Genomic DNA, 14,781 nt, shown 5'->3' on the forward strand with positions numbered 1-14,781 from the left:
CCGGGATATGTGGGAAAGTGAGGAACAAGCCGGCGAAGCCGGTCATAGCTGCCCTCGCATCGACCACGGTGGCTTTCTGGCAAATTTGGACAAGTTAGAAATCTGGTTGTATGATAACAGCTGGGCACCACGGGGATTTTCTGAGTCCGCATTTGCCTGGTTTAAGGGAATACTTGTGAGTATGCTTGATGTTTCGTGTTGGAGCCTGAAATCTTTGAATTTCGAATGTAATGTCAGCTGATTTGGCTTTTCTGATACCAGGCCTAATCTCGTGCCGAACAAATAACAAATACAAATGGGAGGCGGCTGAAGCTACCAAACTACAGAAACTGATAGTTGGTTTGTCTGATGCGGGGAGATGGGTGTTTGAGCAATGTTTCGATTTCGATTCTAGAAATATCAAGTCGCTATCGCTGACTTGCCTTGACGAAAGCCCTTTACAAGATGTCTACCTAACCCGATACACCGACTACCCGAATTCCGTAATTACTAACCTTCAAATTCGAATTCTCTTCCTAGGATCTGACCTTTCTCATGAAGTTCACGGGTCTATCTGTCTTCCACCTCTGCTACCCCGAGACTGATGTCTCTGCGAATTGGATGACGGGCGTAATTTTACTACAAGAGGCCTGTCCGAGTTTGAAAAAAGTGGTCGTATTTGGTCATTACGCTCCCTCGGATGTTGCTGTGAAGGATTTTATAGCAACCTATGGTGAAATGTATACGGCGAGCCTCGAGTGATGCTCCGGATGATCCTGCAGCTATGGATACACGGCTTGAAGACTTCACGCTTTATCAGAGCTTGAAGCTAAGTATACAGTATCTTGGGATTAATTGGTCTTCTGGACTAACCTCCTACGATGTATCGCAGATAAATTTCAAAATGGGCATACCATAACAGCCGTGGAGATGGAAGGCCACGCTTTTCCTTTATTTCCTCATGGCCGCAGTGGGAAAAGGGAAAAAAGCCAAGACGTTAGACACGTTAATTTCTAATGTAAAATAACGTGTGGTTCATTAATTTTCATCATGGCGAAATTCGAGCCATCTGTAGTCTCTTTCCTTTCTCGTATACTAGCCTTCTTTTGCAATTATACGTACGACCCATCGAGTTTTATAGATATTTCAGAAACTAAGTTTGTTAGCAATACTCGAGTATTGATTCCTAAACTCAAACCTTTGATTTATTTAATTATTTCACATTCTTCCCGACATATATACACCGTGCCTTACGAACAAACCACCCTTATGATGACCGCACCCCCCGAAAGATTCGAACTACCACCCCCAGAACCCTTCAAACTACCATATATCTTCAACCTCACAACAGAACTTCTCGACTTCATCTTCCAAAAGCAGTAGAACCTCTACAATGCACCGAACATTCCGAAGTACTTCCCCGGCAAACTAATTTTGCTCAAATCCTAGACATTTGTTTAACATGCAAACGATTCTATCAAGTCGCTGGAAGTCATCTTTATCAAATCTGTGTGGTTAAATTATCTTAGAAATAAAGAGGTTCCTAGGGATTCACATCCATGGGAAGATGCGGGGTATTCGATGTATGTGTCTCCGCAGGATGTGAGGCCTGAGCATCGGAATAGGGATTTTTCTGCGAATTTTTTAAAGTCGGGGAATTGTGTTCCGTGAAATTTTGCACCGAAATAAATCACGATAGTGGAATACTAACAACCGGCCTATCTGCATATATATAGAGCCCTCCAAATCTCCTCCGCAGAATCCCTCTTCCTCTACCCCTGCGGCATCCCCCGCCGCCTCCACCAAACCACCTCCCTCCCCACCATCCTCTCCCGGCTCTCCCCAAAATTCACCTGTCTAACTTCCCTAACTCTCGGCCGCTCCCCACTCGACTATGGCCCCCCTCTCGACGACTCCCTCCACCTCCTTCTCAAAAAATGCGCAACCCTCGAATCCCTCACCCTCTCAATCTCCTGCGAACACGAATCCCCCATCTCCACATCCCTTTTCCAAAGCACCCTAACCTGTGGTCAAAACCCCTGCTTCCCCTTATTCAATACTAAAACACCTCTCCCTCACTCCATTCCAAACAATCCGTCTCTGGCCCCTCGAACCCCTCTCGATAATGCTAAACTTCTCTTCAAAATCAATTACCAAACTAAAATTTGCTTGCAACACAAGCCGTCCGCATGATTTATATTTAGGCAAGGATGAAAGGGTACCGTGGGGTTATATGATTTAGTATCGGATTATGCGGGGTTTAAGGTCGAGACAACGGGTAGGGAGCGGGAGCTGCCCGGGGTTAGACATGTGGTGTTGGATGTGGATATGGATGGTTTGATAGGTATTTGGGGGTTACGTTGGAGAATGTACTGACGTCGAGGGTTTCTCTAATGTTCCTTATATTGCCGATTGTGGCAATTCTATGGGTAATATTAAGAGAGGGTATGGACCTTGTAGCCCTTCTATTTCGAAGAGTTTGTAGACCGCACGATCCGAGATGGAAGGTGATGTTTTAGAGGTTGGATTTCGGAGAAGGCGCTAAGCTTGTTTGGGAGACTCGACATATTTGGCTATTTAAATAATCTTCAAGGTTTGGAATGATCTTATCGAAATCGAATCGAGGCTACTTCCAGGCCATATAAGATCTTCAATCAATTCTTGCGGAATAGGCCTCAAATTTCAGTGATGCTTTAGGGTATTTATAATGTACACCCAAGGAATAAAAGCCACTCTTACCCTCCTCGAGCGGCCAGATGTATTAATTTGAAAAAAAATCCTATCGTAATATAACAACTGAGAAAAAAGTAAGACGGATCTCTTGCAAAGTACAAGAGCAAAATAACCAAAAGAAAGATAGTGGTAGTAATAGCAGTTGTAGAAGAAGAAAAGGGACATCTCAGTCATATACGCAATTTTAAATCGAAGAAAAAGTATCAAAAAAAAAAAAATTTTGGTTCGAAGGAAGATCTTGAGAAAAAAATGAGGGGATATCCAATGTGCTAAAAGTAAAATTTAGGAAACGAGTATTCAAACAACAGACAACCCCGGATCAAGGAGAGCACAGCATGGCCTAGAATTGTACTTCAAAAGAAAGAAAGAAAAGACTGATAATAGCGTTCAAAGGAGGAAAGGCTAAAATGGACTCGACTGGAGGTAATAAAGTATTCGTACAAACGAAAAGAAAGGAAAAGAGAGATAAGAAAGCCCACAAAGCAAAGTAAAAAATCAAGTTGTTTTTGATGTATACAGTGCTTTTTCCATACGTAAACAAAAGAAAAAATCAATGATAAAACAAGAGAACCGAAATTAAAAGAACCGTATCAAGTAATGGAAAGGACACAGAAGAAATGAAAGTTGTTGGGATCTTCGTCTTAATCGTCAATCCCGAATATCTTCCTCAATCCTCTAAACTTCTTCTTCTTGGCTACCTTGGGGGCTCCGTAAACCCCACCATTAGGCTCCACAACCTGCGCTTTCCCATTAACAGTACCGTTATCAATAGGATCACTGTTCAAGACATGTTCCTCCTCATCCTCCTCTTGTAGCTCCGCCAACCGTCCGTGCGTCAAGTTTCGGTTACCGCTGCTAACCCCGCTGGGACTACCAACTAGGGTCGAAGTTCCCAAACTCGGCGTCCACGTTTTCGCACTGCCAATACTGTTGACACTTCCGTTGCTAAGCCTTCTATACTTCCTGAGCTGCTGGTTCCTCTGCTGTGCAGCGGAGGTACTCATTGGCGATGAAAAGTGATCGGGGTCGGAGATGCGTCTGTCAAGCGGCGGCGGCGGTGGTAAGTTTGTAATGAGCGGGGCGGGAGCGGCGGACATCATCGAGTTAGCCCTACTAACAGGTCTCGAACTGGTTCCCGACTTTCGCTTCGACCCAAAACTCCACCATTTCTTCTTTGGCGCGATATCCGCGGAGATGTCAGTGGCAAAGGCGTAGTTTTCTCCATTTGCAGTTGCGGGGGCCCACGTCGAGTCCTGTAGTCCATTTTGCTGAGTTTTGTTTCCGTTTGCCTGCACGACAGGTAGTTCGTCGTCCGAAGAATCCGGTGTCAAAGGCCTGTAAGTTGTGGCGGGTCTTTTTCGGGGAGCTGCGGCGGGTCGGAGGTCTTCCTCATCAGAGGAATCTTCGAATCGACTTCTAAACCCTTTGAATCCACTTCGCCCGGTGTTCGAGCTCCCCTTTGTTGCGAAACCCAAGCTTGAGTGCGGTCTTCCAGGGGGCGGTCCCGAACTTCCATTCCTCAACGTCGAGTTGCCTAAAAACCTACTCTTCTTTTCTGCCTTTGCTGGTGCCCGGAGGGACTTGACTCGGTCGTCATCCGAGCTATCAGGAGAGTACTCTCGCCTCCGTGGCCCACCAGTTCCGATTGTCCTTCCGGCTCTGAATCCACTTTCGAATCGCGACGAGGCACTAGTGTCGGCGAATCTGCTCGCCGCGAGGCCGGATTCGTGTTGTGAAGTGGCGGAGGATGGAGGTACACGCCCAGTAGAATCACGCATTGATGTTCGCATGGAAAATCCTTGTGAGCGACGAGCCGCTTTTCGGTGAGGGTTTTCTCGTTGGAAGGAAGATTCGGAATCATCGGATGAAACTGAGAGGCGTCTTTGGGGAGCTGCTACTGGAGCCGGTGCAGGCTTGGATTTCGAGAGTCTCCTGCTAGCGGTAGGGACTGGAGCCGGAACCGGTACTGGTACGGACGCCGGAGCTGCGGTTGCTTTGGTTTTCTTTGGCTTCGGCGCATGCTTAGACTTGGAAAGATCACCCTTCGGTTTGGCGGCCTTGGTAGCTTTGGTAGTCTTAGTACCCGCTGGCTTCGAAACACCGTTTGTAGCCTTAGCCTTAACGACAGGTGGTGCTGGCGCTGCCACTGGCGGTGTATACACGATAGGAGGCGATGGGGACGACGTAAGCCCGGCACTGATTACCTTCGGTGATACTGGCTTAATTGGTTTCGGCGATAGGATCGTGTGGGCATGCTCGTTTTCATCAGTAATGATCTCCTCCGGTAACAATCCGCCGACGATCTGCGGTGGCAGGCTCCCAGGTGGTGTAGCGACCTCCACTGGCTGGTCAGCAACTTCAGAGATACTCGGGAGGACCATAGTATCCACTACCGCCGACTGGCCTTCGGTCGTAATTGCAATACCCGGGCAGCCGTGAGCATGGGCAGCTGTAACCCCGATGACCGCTCCAGACCCGGTTGCCGAAAGCACAACATGGTCTAGATCCTCGTACGCATCCGAGAAGTGGTCTTCATCCTCTCCGGAGTCATCCTTAAAGACTACCGGGCGGCCATGCGCGATGTTCTCGGATAGCGTAGTCGCTGTATCCGATGTCGGTGGTGGGAATATTGGCTTGACTTCGACGACGGGGGGTGCATGGCCAGCAGAAATTTGGGCCTCCTTGGGCTGCTCTGGCGTGGGCGGCTTCGCGATGACCGGCACGGGAGAAGCGGCTGTGGGAGGAGGGGTAGACATGGCCAACGGAGGTGTAGCGACGGCAGCGACAATTGGTATCGCCTTGGCGAACTCCACCGCCGCTGGGGCCTCATTCTCACTCTCCAAGCCGTCATCACTGATTGATGGCGCAGGGCTCATGCTGCTAACTTCCGGGGCAAGTGGGTCGTGGCTTCCCCTCTTCTGGGGCACTGGCGAGTGTCTTCCAGCTTCTTTCTTGCCGTTCCCCTTGGTAAATTTCCCAAGCAAGCCAGCACCGATCAATCCTCCCAATCTATGGTCCGCCGAATGCTCGATTGGTACTGCGGCTTGAGCAGCAGCCGAAGAACTCGGTTCAGGCGATGGCGTCCTCTCCACTCTCGTCCGGCTCACACTGCTGAACGATACCGCTCCAACAGACTTAGTCACAGCCTTCTTCTCCGTGACTTGGTCTAACGCGCTGTGGATGGGTTTGTAATGATAGGAATCATCGTCCATCTCCACAACACTCGGGTCTTCCGAAAAGCTGACTCTGGCAGCCTTCCGTCTCCCATGTCCTCCGACGGAACCATCTTCGGCGGACAAGATCGACGATCGGTCGCTACCCTCGTGATGTTGCGTATGCTTCATAGCCGACTTGGCGGGACTGACGCTCCGTGGCGGTGGGGAGTGTCGTTTCATGGGTCGTGGGGAGTGTGTTTCCCGTGGTGGAGGAGATGCTTTCGTCTTGGGCTTCAACGCTGCTCCATTGGCCTTCGCCGCGGGTTTGACATCTTCGTCACTGGATCCGGCGTCAAAGAGGCGGGGTGGTGGGTGTAGCTTATCAACGGTGTACGGGGGCGTCGGCGGAATCGTATGGATCACAACGGGTTGCGTAACTTCTTCGGTTAAGGTGGTCGAGGATGGAGGCGATCCCTTCAGGTCTTCCACAGGGATATCATCCGTCGTGATTGCTACTGGCGTCGCTGCTGTCCCCGTGAGCTTCTCTAATGTCCTCTTCCTTTCAATTGAATGGTTTTTGGGTGGCTCGGGCGAAGCGACTTGAGCTATTCGCATCCGCTCCTGCTCCAATATCGGGCTGCTGGGTAATGCAGGAACACCATCCCTGCCCGGAATGATCACACTCTCAGGGGCCGGCCTCTTCTTCTTCTTCTTCTTTCCGTCTCTTGGGCCTTGATCTCCAGCTTCTTCGGGTATACTTTCCAGGTCACTCATAAAGCTAGTAACTGAGCTCACCGAACCGTTATACTGATGTCGCTTGTAAATCTGACTGTCCTCTTCTTCTTGCCGACGCGATTCCTCTTCCTGTTCTGCAGCGAATGCCTCATCTTCGTCGATGTGGGTGTCGGGTTCCTGCTCCGGCTCTAGATCCAAATCAGAATCCGAGTCTTGTGCAGCAGCTGCGGCCGCTCGTTTCTTCGCTCTGGAGCTCTCGAGTAGGACCGGCTTTCCAGCAGCTTTGGCCTGTTGCTCTCGCATAATCTGTAGTGCCAATGCTTTCACTGCATCCGAGGGCCCTGTAGCAGTGCGTGGTTGCTCCTCTTGCCGTCTCGGTGCATGAGCAGGGTCCTGCAACGCAGAGGCTTTAGCGGCGTTCGAAGCCAGACGTCGTCGTTCTTTCGCTTCATCGATAATCGGCTCCATATCTTCCCGGACCGTAGTTCTCATCGTGCCTCTTGATAGCATACCGCCTTGAGTATCGGAGTGTGTTTGGGCGTGGGCGTTCTTCTTCTTGACCGGCGCCTTCGCAGCGGATTCAACGGGGGTACTCCGTAGCGACTTCTTGAGGTGTACCGTGCCGTCGTCAACGGGTCCGGCTTTTTTGTTTCGGAGCGATTTCTTGAGGTTGGTGGACGGAGGTGGCCCTTCGAATTCTTCCTCTTCACCGTCGGATTCCGAGCCTGGGTACGTTTGAACGGGAGGTTCTTCTTCGGATTCGGATTCGGATTCGGATTCGCTCAAGTATACCGGTTCGACTGGTTTCGGCTTCGGTTTCGGTTTCGCCTTTGGTTGTGATTTCTTAGATCCAGCCGAGGCGACTGCTACCGCTGCGACTACAGCGGCTGCGTGTGTCGGCTCGAGAGAGGGTTTTGGCTTCGAGTTCGCCTTACGGGGTTTTGAAGCTGTAGCGTGTTAGCATGTCTCAACCCTGCCGGAAAGGGTTCCTTGCAGATAGATAAATGGATCTTTTACTCACTCTTCTTGACTTCTCTCACCGGCTCCTCTTCCACCACTTCCCTCGTAGCCTTAGGTTTAGCCCCACCCTTAATTGCAGACTTTGGTGCCGCCACCTTCCCAGTTTTCGGTGTATGCTTTGATTCCAATTGCCCTAGCGTCTTGACTGCTGTCGCAGATGTTCTATGGTCTTCAATCGATACTCGTTTCCCTACTCCCTTTGTCGGCGACGCCACTGCCTCCCTACCAATCGGCCTCTGCCTGCTACCAGGCCGACTACTACTGCTAGTTCCATGTTCGTCGGTACCTCTTAACCATCCTATCCTCTCCGTCATACTCGCATCGCTACCTCTTCTTCTGATACCGCTTATCGGCGAAGCGAAACCCGGAGGGGCACTTGTTATGCTGCTGATGCTCCCTCGTCGCTCCATTCGACGGGTGACGAGGGATGCAGGGGATGTGACTTGTTTCGGAGAGGCATGGAGGGCGGCGGCGGCGGCGGCGGCAGATAAAGTGGGAGTTTGGGATCGAGGAGGGACGATCGCACGGGCAGCAGCGAGGGCGAATTGGTTTGTCGGTTGTGAGGGAGATTGCTGGTAAAGAGCGTAGTGCATGGTTAGTTATTCGTTATTAGGATTAGATACCAGGCTCGCTAACTGGCCTGGAAGGCTCGTGGTGTGAGGTTGTGGTGATGTTTAGAGGGTAATAAGGCAGGGCATGTGGGATGACTGCATGGTTGATTTAATTAATGGCAGGTGCGAATATGAGTGAGTGAGTGAGAGTGATGTGGATGGGAAGTTTAACGACAAGATGCGGATTCCGGATGCGATTTGATTTGATTCGATTGCAAAACTCGAGTCACGTCGACACTTCCAAAAGCCGAACAAAAATATCGAAAATGCTAAAAGGGAATCAAAGGAAATGAATCACAGAAAATAAAATAGTTAAATACCTGCTGCCGTTTAGACTTCTTATGGCCAAACATCATGGCGCCCTTTTTGACGACTTGGTGTCGTGGAGGAAGGAAACGCCCACGGCGCTCCCCCTTCTCTCTCTTCCTCTCACACTCTCGCTCTCTCTTTCTACAAGAGAAAAGATAGTGTCGGCACCATGCAAGCCCCTACTGACTAACCTAACCTAAATCGAAATTTACCGTGACGTAAAGGGATCTTTTAAAACACAACAGGTTGTTCAGGCGACGCAAGAAGTGTAACTATTGTGAGGAATGTGTGCAGGATGCAGCGGAGATTGACTTTGAAGGTTACGCTGGCTGGCTGCACTGGCTGCGAGGGATGACGAGTAAAACATGTCAGTCAAGTCAACTTTGGATCGCTCCGAGCGCCATCAAAGGGTGGGAAGACAAACCTGTTCTCGAAGGATCCCTGATTGTCTTTGTGTGTACTGTATACTCCTGTCTACCTTTTCTTTTCTTTTAAATTTTATAAATAACAAACGAGTGAAAGAGAGGGGGATTAGCGCTATATCGTGAAATAAGAGATTAAAAGGTTATACGGAAAGAAGAGACGGTAATTATTATGATTGACAAGAAGGGAAGAAAGAGAACAAGAGAGAAGAGATATCCAGGAACAGATCTGACAAGAGGCAATAACAGGAAACCCAGCCGAACAGCCCCCGGTAAACGACCCACCCGAGTACTATATTCTACCCGCATGAACACAGGTAATTTATCTGTCTTTGTCCTTTTATCCTCTGGTGATTCGATTCGGAATTAATATCGTAATAATTACGATTCACTTGAGCATTCAATTGAGGCTGGCCTGGGAAATTTCATTTGAAACCTCAGTCCCTCCTAACTTTTACTTAACTTACCTCATCATCAACCAAATAGATTTCCAAATCCAAGTTCTTCTTGGTCAAAACATTAAATTTAGTCAAGGGTTCATCTTCTCCCAAAACCAAACCAGGCTGTCGCAAGCGTGGGTTCTATGACGCAAAGAGGCTAGTCCTTTGCTGCACCACAGTCCAATAATCGGAATTCTTTAACTTTGGCCCAGGTCCCCGGCCAAGTCGGAGATTATTATTTTTGAGATCACAGATGGCTGGAAACCCTCCCAGCCCGTTCCAAAAAAAAAACAAAAAAAAAACAAAGAAAGTTTTCCAGCGATTATGGCGACGTTTTGAAAAAGCCGATAGAGAATACCGTATTAAATATAATCACTAAGATCGGGCGAAGGTGGAAATGTAAGAAGGGGGGGGGGTTCTTTTTCCCTTCCGTATGACCTCTAACCACGATATCACATCATGAAATGATTTTATTTACTGATGGTGTGCAAAAACCATCATCGATGTTCCGCAAAACTTGTGATCCACCCGAGTATCGTCTCGTCGGTAAGACAAGACAGACCAACAGGTTCAGAATCCAGCAAGGGAAGTTTTCCGGCCGACCACAAACCATGCTAGCTTTGCACCTCGCTTCCCGGTACTATCAGGCACACGCTGTCCGGAAAAACCACATAAGTTGTAACTCAAACTCGCATCTACAAAACCTATCATTGGCCCCCATGAAACCACTTATGATCTCCGACGACTCGGCTTTTGAAAAAAATATCTCATCATTCATCCGGTTCAGCGAACGAATGGAAATGTCTGCCAGTTCACGAGGTTTCAGTCATCGTGTATAAATACCCACGCCACGACAGACTTGCATGACCGATACTATTTTTCTTATCTGCGGCCTCCCTCTCTCGCGCGCACACTCCACGATTTTCTTGGAAAAAATAAAAATAAAAATAAAAATAAAAATCTGGGATGCAGCGAAGAACATGCATACAACGGGAGCATAAGATATAGTGGAATCTTACTCTTTCAACTGTTTTGTCAGATACGCCGTGAACGAAAGAAAATCAAAGGAATAAACCGAAGGAATCGTATTATCATGGTGTGCTATAGAAGATGTTCAAATCAATCGAGAAAAAAAAAAAAAAAAAAAAAGACAGAATCTTTTGGTCATAACGGGTCATCAGTTTAGTATCTGGTGTCGATCTGTAAAAGGAAATTCGTTAAAATATGCAACATGGTCCAGGTAGACATCAGAAATATGACTGAAACGAACTCAACAGTTCAACCGTACAAACCAAAAAAGCACGGACAAAAAAGCTCATGGAAACATCAAACCAAAACATTTTTGCGACATAGTGCCTCCCAAGCCGTCATCGCCTGCATAACCCCATCAAAGAATCATTCCCATCCCATCACCTGTAATATGCAGCCCCTTCTCTCCTCCCGAATCTCGATCCGGCCGGTTGCTGCGTCGGTGGTGGCTGTGGTGGCCCACCGAGGTTACCCGGACCGGGCCGCTGGAATCTCGTATGATCCGGCATGGGGATATTATTCCTCCTATCCGGTGGTAGCTGTGGCCAAGCACCAGGCATTGGTGGCCCGGCGGATGGTGGCTCCCGATACTGGAATGGCTTTTCCTCTTGGTTGACCACTGGCCTCAACGGCTTCTGTGGGCCTTTCCTGGAACCGTACTCATCGAGTCCGAACTCGGCGAACTGTCGCTCGCCACGTGAACGAGCACGACGGCGGTCATGTCTTGCAGCTATCATTTCAACCATGTTAGTGTCGTCGCTATCGTTAAAAAATAGGTACGGATAGGTACGGATAGCTACCTCGAATCCTTGCTGTCATGTCCATTAGCTCATCGATCTCAGGAGGTTGTAGGATCTCATATACTGTGAAAGTGTCTCCGGTATCCTCGTACCGGTACCCAAGTTCCTCGAGAGCCTGTCTCGTCACGATCTTCCTCGAAATCCGCGTATGTCGCGGCTCACCACCTCCCGGCGTTTGCGGTGCTAGTGCCGCCGCGCCACCAACCGGAGGAGGTGCGGCAATTTGCAATGGAATCTTCGCTCGTGATCTAGGAAGTGCAGTCCCCACACTCGCACTCCTGGGTCTCTGGCCCATGTTGAATTTCCGTTCCATTTTTGAGAATTCCATATCCAGCTCTGGCGAAGTTGGAGGTGACGAAGAGATATCAGCACGGAACCGCCTCATCTTTTCTTCATACTCTCTTTCTTTTTCCGTCAGCGCTCCGGTGGTCCTCGTCCGTGCGCTTTCGGAGGACGCTCCGAGCACTCGCTCCCCACTATCCCCATCACGGTCCCTCTCTCTACTCTTATGAGACCGACCGTGCTGGTTGATAGTGATCGACCCGATGGTCGGTCCTCGTCTCCTATCTCTGTTATTAACCGAGATATCGACATCCTGACCACCACCAAGATCCAGTCTCAAAGCCGTGCTTGCACCGGGATCTTCCAAATTCCGTTCAATACGAGCAACAGGACCCAGTGATCGCCGACGTCTGTAAGCTTCACGCGGCCCAACAGACTTCGAACGTCGAACCAAAGCACCAACCGGCGGTGTCGGAACATCCGTCTTATCCCCCTGACTCAACGACTCAAACCTTCCGATCGATGAAGATCGTCGAATCAATTCGCCAGGCAGAGCTCTAGACTCACGACGTCCTTGCCGTGGTACCTCCTGTGCCACTCTATCTCGAGCCATTCTTTCCTGGGCCATTCTTTCCTGCATCATACGTTCGTGCGCCATCCTCTTTTGCGCCTGCGTGATACGTTCTTGTTCCAATCGCTCCTGCGCAGCAATGCGTTCTTGTGCAGCAATACGTTCCTGCGCCGTACGATCTTGCGACATCGAACGTTTGTACGCTGCGGCCTTTTCCGAATGGGAATAGTACTCCGGTCCTCTGCGTTCGCGTTCACGTTCACGTTGATGTCTTCCCATGAAATCTTCACGTCCACGCTCACTCGTATCAGGTGGTGACACCCTCCGAAGAGACTTAGTGCGTGGCATAGAACGAGCCGGGACCATGACACCACGAGAGCGATCATCTTCTTGAAACCTCGGATCCATATTTTCCTCGTCACCGCCATAGGGACCAGCAAGTCTATACCCACGAGGGAGATAGTGTGACAGCCTATCCAACGATTTTGACGGGGCCCGATGATTAGCATGGAAGGCAGCAGCGTTTTGAACGTGTTGGCGGTGGGTGGTGTATGTGGATGCGGATGCTGTCGTCTGAGAATATGAACTATCGGTTGGAGAAGGTGCTCGTTGGCTACGTGCGTGTCCGCGATGGGAAGGTGGTGGTGCTCCGCCGCCGCCGTTTCTGCCCGCTGCTATGTTTGCAACATAGGAGTTATACCGTGCCTGCGGGTGTTGTTGTTGTTGTTGTTGCGGAGGTGGTTGGTGATGCCCTCCCCGGCCGCCATGATGACGCCGGGGGTCAGCGAGTGAAATGCGCTGGAAGTCTTCGGAGACACTGTCGTCGGTAAAGGAATCGTCGCCGTAGTATGTCGATGACCAGTCATCGGAAGCATCACGGTAGTGGTTCGGGACCGGAGCTGCAGAGGCTCCTGCACCGGCGCCCCCGCCACCGTATGCGCCGTAGAGTCCAGCGGTGTTACCTGTCGATGCGCGGTATGGGTTTCGGCTGGCTGGTTGGCGTTGAGAGCGGTGGTCAGCGCCGTAGTAAACGTGTGGAGGGCGGCCGGACATGATTTTTTTGGGTGGTGTTTGCCCCGCCTGGGGAGGTTTGCGGCTTTTTTTAGGGAAGATGCTGTGACACCCTTATGACGATGCTTAGAGAAAACGGCGGATCGTCCTAAGGTAGTCTTTTTATTTTCAATTAATATTAGACGGGAGTTCTGGGGAAAGAATACCCAGAGGATCCGGAGGGTGGAGAAACGGCAGAAATACGGGACTCGTATCAGAAAAGAAACCCCGTAGATACAATACAAACGTCTCAAGCCTGCCGGGCCGGGTGAAGAGCGGAGGAAAGGTTTAAAGAGGGGGGGATGTCGACTCTTGCGGGAGAGATATTAAAAACTACAGGAAGAAGTGTATCATATGTCCTCTTGGGAGGCTTTTTGTATACAAAGCTAGCGCCAGGCTTTCCCTGGGCGTCTTATCGAGGGCTTTAGCCTTTTGGTCGACTCTCTTTTTCCCTCCTATGACGAACGAAGAAAGATGAAACGTGAACGGGCTGGGAATGGAAGCAGGGGAGGACAAGGGATCGGATAGACGTCGCCTCCTGAAGTCGCTAGTCGTCCTGTACGTTCGTGGGAAGTTTATATATTGTATACTAAGAAGTACTCGGATACCTATTTTATATCCTCGAGAAGATTCGATTTTGTTGGGCCGGAAAGCATATGATTCAGGGAATTCAGACTCATGAAAATAAGTGCCGTATATGCAGGCATCCTATAGCTTCTTCTCTATGACGAAGGATTTGCTCACAGTTAGCTGCAAGATCCGGATGCTGACGACGGCCCCACCCTCACAGGCTAGTGCAATGCGATGTTCTCTGCGTGCAGTACATACAGTACTTCTACATATCCTTACATGCGCTGTCCTTCCACCGAACATTCTACTCCATCCGCCTCTTACATCTTCCTTCACCAAAAACAAGCTATGCGAATTTTTTTTTTTCAGGCGCTCGTGATCATTTCGAGAAATTAGTCCAAGCTTTTTTCTCAGCTATTGGTCAATAGTGGGGCTGTGAGATGCAGCTGTGAGGCAAATGGGAAGGCGCCTTTCGCCGGATAGAAGCTGCTGTGCCATTATGTCATATGCCCATGCGTACTAACCTTCTTTTGGGAGGCTGGCAATTATACAACAAGGGGCAACGCTTGATGTCGTTTTTGTAAGTGAGTTAGCAATTTTAGGGGTGAGATAGCATGAGGGATGATATAAAAACGAAATAAAGGGAATGTGTGAGAGAAAGAAAAGTTTATTCAACTCCATAGTTAGTCCTTATGCTACGTGCCGTTCGGATCGCAAAGTTATGTATACTAAATGAATCGCTTGAGAAGAAAAAAAAGACGGATGCAACAAATTGAGGTGCCGAGTTTGTATAAAATGTATGATCGGTCGTCATTCTCACAACCATGGAAAGCCGGCGAAGAAGCGGAAGAAACGGACGGATTGGGGTCAGTTGGGTGCTTTTCGAGATCGCGAAGGAGGGATAAGTACGATTACTGGATCGGCGTAGGTAAGAATCGAATCGTGCATGGTGACCATAGAACTGATATGATATCGGTAGAGGGCAAAGAATGAAAGCGATGGGAAGTCGACACCGATGTCGATACTATGGTGTTAGCATAAGGACAAGGACTTCTCCTACATCCCCAGAACTGAA

At 49.4% G+C, this 14,781-nt stretch overlaps 2 protein-coding genes across 2 annotated transcripts; both read right to left on the reverse strand.

Moving 5' to 3' along the window:
• Window positions 1–3,353: 3,353 nt before the first annotated feature.
• On the reverse strand, window positions 3,354–8,586 carry DFL_006889 (uncharacterized protein; the record flags this gene model as incomplete). The annotated part of the gene is made up of 3 exons (XM_067636383.1): window positions 3,354–7,549; window positions 7,624–8,194; window positions 8,554–8,586. The coding sequence occupies 3 exons, from the start codon at window positions 8,584–8,586 to the stop codon at window positions 3,354–3,356; spliced, it is 4,800 nt and encodes a 1,599-aa protein (XP_067488007.1).
• Window positions 8,587–10,813: 2,227 nt separating this feature from the next.
• Window positions 10,814–13,139, reverse strand: DFL_006890 (uncharacterized protein; the record flags this gene model as incomplete). The annotated part of the gene is made up of 2 exons (XM_067636385.1): window positions 10,814–11,163; window positions 11,234–13,139. The coding sequence occupies 2 exons, from the start codon at window positions 13,137–13,139 to the stop codon at window positions 10,814–10,816; spliced, it is 2,256 nt and encodes a 751-aa protein (XP_067488008.1).
• Window positions 13,140–14,781: the final 1,642 nt, after the last annotated feature.

This window comes from Arthrobotrys flagrans, assembly GCF_004000055.1.
Source record: "Arthrobotrys flagrans strain CBS H-5679 chromosome Unknown unitig_8, whole genome shotgun sequence".
Classification (NCBI taxonomy): Eukaryota; Fungi; Ascomycota; class Orbiliomycetes; order Orbiliales; family Orbiliaceae; genus Arthrobotrys; species Arthrobotrys flagrans.